Below are 3,660 nucleotides of genomic sequence, written 5' to 3' on the forward strand. Positions count from 1 at the left end.
TAGGTTGGGACCAACCGAGCCTTATTTAATCTTCATGCAGGAAGTAATGAATCACTTAGTTTCAACTTTCTTTCCATGGAAAGTACCCCCTAGCAGGCGTGGCTCACTCCGCGATTTCGTCGCTTTGCTACAGGTAGCTATAAGTACATCCGTTCGACCCCAATTTTGGGGTTTGCCATAAGCCGTGCGTGGCGCTGTCGCCACCTAGCAGCCATATCCGTGCTGATCGTGACAGACGCGTTTTGTTAGAGAGTGAGTCTTCTGTACCTAGTACTATTATTTATTCTGTGCCCCTAGGGAAAGTACCCCGGGAAATGTGACGCCGCGGACCACGGGACGCGTATTCGCAAATTTGTGACAAGGAGGTTCAACCTACATGGATTTTTTCGGTCAATTTAGTTTTTACAAATCTTTAAAAATGTCGGAACTGCAGCAATGACAGATGACAGACAACAACATCTTAGGCCCGCTGTAAGTAGTGGTCAAAATTATTCATTGAATTATGAAGATGTCATAAAGAAATGGAAACGTCCGATACATTTTAAAAAATCCCAAATGTTTCCATTTTATACCTACAGCATGGAATAACTGGTTGATCCATAAATACCCATTCCTTTCATAATAGCACCAAAACTCGACTCCACCATGTCATATTTCGCACAGAGATGTCTCCGCGCGCTCAATTTAAGGTCGGTATTATAAACAACTATTGTATTCACATATTGCTTGCGACATATGAGGAATATTATGAAAGTGAAGGAAGCGAAAGAGGTATATATGTCAGGGTCGTAGCAAGTGGAAATCCCTGGTCACTGCCTAACCCTCCGGGAAATAGGCGTGATTATTATGTACCTATCTATGTATGTACTTATGTATGCTTGCGACCTCGAAAGAGCACCACCAAGACAAAGATTCTTGAGTGATTACGTCCCGGAAAAAGTACGTGAGAAAGCCCTGATCATGGTGGACTGATGGTGAAGATCGCAGGGATCCACTTTACGAGAGCAGCATACGCCAGATTGCTTGATGGCTGCTTAAAGCGGATTTGTATGGGTAGTAAAAATATAAGTAATATACCTACCTATATTTCGGGGTTGAGCCCATAGTCAAAGTTGCTCAGTATTATCTTAAAACCTCCCTGGCAACAGGAATGCAGTTATTTTTTAGCCTCCGTGTATAAACGAGTTTTAACTGAAAGAAATGTCATAGGTATAATACTAAGAAAAAGTGACCATGGCCTCCAGCCTCCAGTGCCTAAGGCTGGAATTGAACCAGCGTCCTCTGCTATCGCGGCTGGTGTCTGACCATAGGGTCAGGGGAGTTTTAGGCTACCCTGAAACTAGTTTTAGTCCCAAAACTCAGATGACCTTCTACCACAGAATAAGTAATAGTATTACCTTCAACTAAAAAATCACCGCTTCTGTATTACCCGCCCGTGATAAGCTGGTATGAGACCTAGTTTCTTTTTGTAAGCCTCCCATCGTGGACTTTCAACTTGGCCAATATAAAGTATTGACGACATCATATTGTTTCTACTAGCGCTGTCAAAAACGTGAAAACCATTAGACAAGTACACCGCCGCGCAGTCAACCAAACAAGACTAGTCAGCCCCCAAGCAACCATCAGTGAGCAGCAACCATCGCGATACTTCTGGTTGCTTCTGACAGTATTTGCTGCTTCTCTGGATGAAGAGGAAGAAGCCCCGCCATCGTTTGCGACCACTTTTCAGTCAGAGTGAGAGAATATTAGTTTTTTAACCTCATCATCATCATCATATGCTCTTGTCGGTGGAGTGAGTAATCGCCACTCTTCTTTTTGCTGGGCCAGCCTTTTAACTCCCTCGTATCTCCTCCTACATCCCTCCTTCCTCGTAGTTACCTAGTATAAATAAATTATACCTAAAAACGACAACCTTTTCGTATAAGTAAAATTATAGATTGTGCTTGTAGATGGAATAATTAATTCTGGAATTAAGTTTATTACCTCAGTAAGCTAAGGCACTGGTCCCACCGCGAGCTAGTAAGCTATGAGCTATCGGCTATAAACACGGCAGAGAACAAAAGAGACACGGCGATATTTATAGTTACTCGCCCAGCGGTGAGCTATAAATATCGCCGTGTCTCTTTTATTTACACGGGAGTGCTTATCTTTTGTTCGTGTTTATAGCCGATAGCTCATAGCTTACTAGCTCGCGGTGGGACCAGTGCCTAAGGAAACAGTTTTCCTTAAGAAAATCCTTCTGGATTCTATTGATATGGAATCTAGAAATACGTCATCTAAAATTAGCTTTCACCAGTCTTTTTTTAGCCTTAAAATCTTTAACTTTTGGAAACAAGGGTGCCTAACCCAAGGTTTTGTATTCCAGAAACGTGCGACCCATTCAGAAAGTTTCGGAATTAGAAGCGTTGCTAGACAATGCGGGCGACAAGTTGGTGGTCATCTTCTGCATGGTCCGCTGGTGTCCTTTCTGCAGGAGGATTGCTCCTACAGTTGAGGACATTGCTAAGGGAACGCAGAACGTAGTCATGCTCAAGGTTTTAAGTGTTTTAAAGCCGTCACAGACGGGCGTACAGGGCCGCGACCTTGGTCCGGTGAAAAAATCTCTTTCTCGCTCTCAATTATTGCTTAACGGAAAGTACTTATGGCGGACTACCTTACGCAGGATCGAACAGGCCTCGGACCGGACCAAAGTAGTGGCCTAGTACACCAGTCTGTACGGCTATTTAGTTAATTTTCAAATGGTCTACTATACGCTCTTGATGACGTGCCGCATTTCGTATTTTGAAACAGTCGAAAAATAATGTATTACAGTTGTGATGGTATTTACCATCGCGTTCGTTGCAGAACCAAAATACATCGCTAAGCAGGATCCATAGCGGCCACCTTCTGTTCATAAAATTAATATTTCTCTTGTTACGCCTAAGGAATGCTAACAGACTCAATCCATTCTCAAGTTTTTCGCTTGCTCAGATGCACCTCAGATCTCAAAAATAGGTATTAAAGAAAACTATATATGCAACCCATGGTACAAATTTTGTCTTTATTTCATACGGTTACAGTCAGCGTCGTATAGTAGGTAGCATCCAAAGTATTCGGCACGCCATACAAATAATATGGTGTACCGAACTATTTGAATACTTTGGATGCTACCTAATATATGACGCTGACTGTACCACATGAATCCTGATTAGGGTATAGCAAATACAATATCAAGTAATATCAACTATCAAAAAATAAGTACTTTTTTTAGCTGGATATGGATGACCAAGAAGCGGAATCCTCGAGAATCATGGCTCGCTACAACGCCTACTACGTGCAACAGAATCGCTTCGCCGTCGGTCTGCCGACCTTCGTGTTAATCAAAGACGGGGCAAAGTTGGAGCACTTCAGCAGCGCTGATGAAGGAAGGCTGAGGGGCGCCATCAGGAAATATACTGCGTAATGGAAGCAATCTCATAGATAAACAAATAACAAACGCTTGACAAGAAATAAATAACATTTCAAATCAATTTGCAGTATTTTTTTTACTCTAAAAGTGGTAACACACTATCGCACCGCACCGCGACCTTCACACAGAAACAGATATCTCTTTCTCGCTCTCACTTATGGTCGCGACGCACCAAGGTCGCGGTGCGGTGCGATAGTGTGTTACGGCCTTAA

At 42.8% G+C, this 3,660-nt stretch overlaps 1 protein-coding gene across 2 annotated transcripts; it reads left to right on the top strand.

The window, feature by feature from the left end:
• The first annotated feature begins 340 nt into the window (after nucleotides 1-340).
• LOC134675906 (thioredoxin-like) lies at nucleotides 341-3,453 on the top strand. Of its 2 annotated transcripts, none has more exons than XM_063534246.1 (4): nucleotides 341-689; nucleotides 1,540-1,728; nucleotides 2,366-2,534; nucleotides 3,251-3,453. In XM_063534246.1, the coding sequence occupies exons 1-4, from the start codon at nucleotides 646-648 to the stop codon at nucleotides 3,440-3,442; spliced, it is 594 nt and encodes a 197-aa protein (XP_063390316.1). In that variant the 5' UTR covers nucleotides 341-645; the 3' UTR covers nucleotides 3,443-3,453. The 2 variants fall into 2 exon arrangements, with proteins under 2 accessions (XP_063390316.1, XP_063390315.1); XM_063534245.1 differs by having other exon boundaries at nucleotides 343-689; nucleotides 1,540-1,734.
• Nucleotides 3,454-3,660: the final 207 nt, after the last annotated feature.

This window comes from Cydia fagiglandana, chromosome 23 (assembly GCF_963556715.1).
Source record: "Cydia fagiglandana chromosome 23, ilCydFagi1.1, whole genome shotgun sequence".
Taxonomy (NCBI): Eukaryota; Metazoa; Arthropoda; class Insecta; order Lepidoptera; family Tortricidae; genus Cydia; species Cydia fagiglandana.

Excerpts from the sequence above, each read along its gene's own strand:
- LOC134675906 (XM_063534245.1), top strand. The coding sequence starts at position 646 with ATGTCATATTTCGCACAGAGATGTCTCCGCGCGCTCAATTTAAG. Across the intron at positions 690-1,539 it reads CTCCGCGCGCTCAATTTAAG|CGCTGTCAAAAACGTGAAAA; the intron begins GTCGGTATTATA and ends TGTTTCTACTAG. Across the intron at positions 2,535-3,250 it reads AGAACGTAGTCATGCTCAAG|CTGGATATGGATGACCAAGA; the intron begins GTTTTAAGTGTT and ends TACTTTTTTTAG.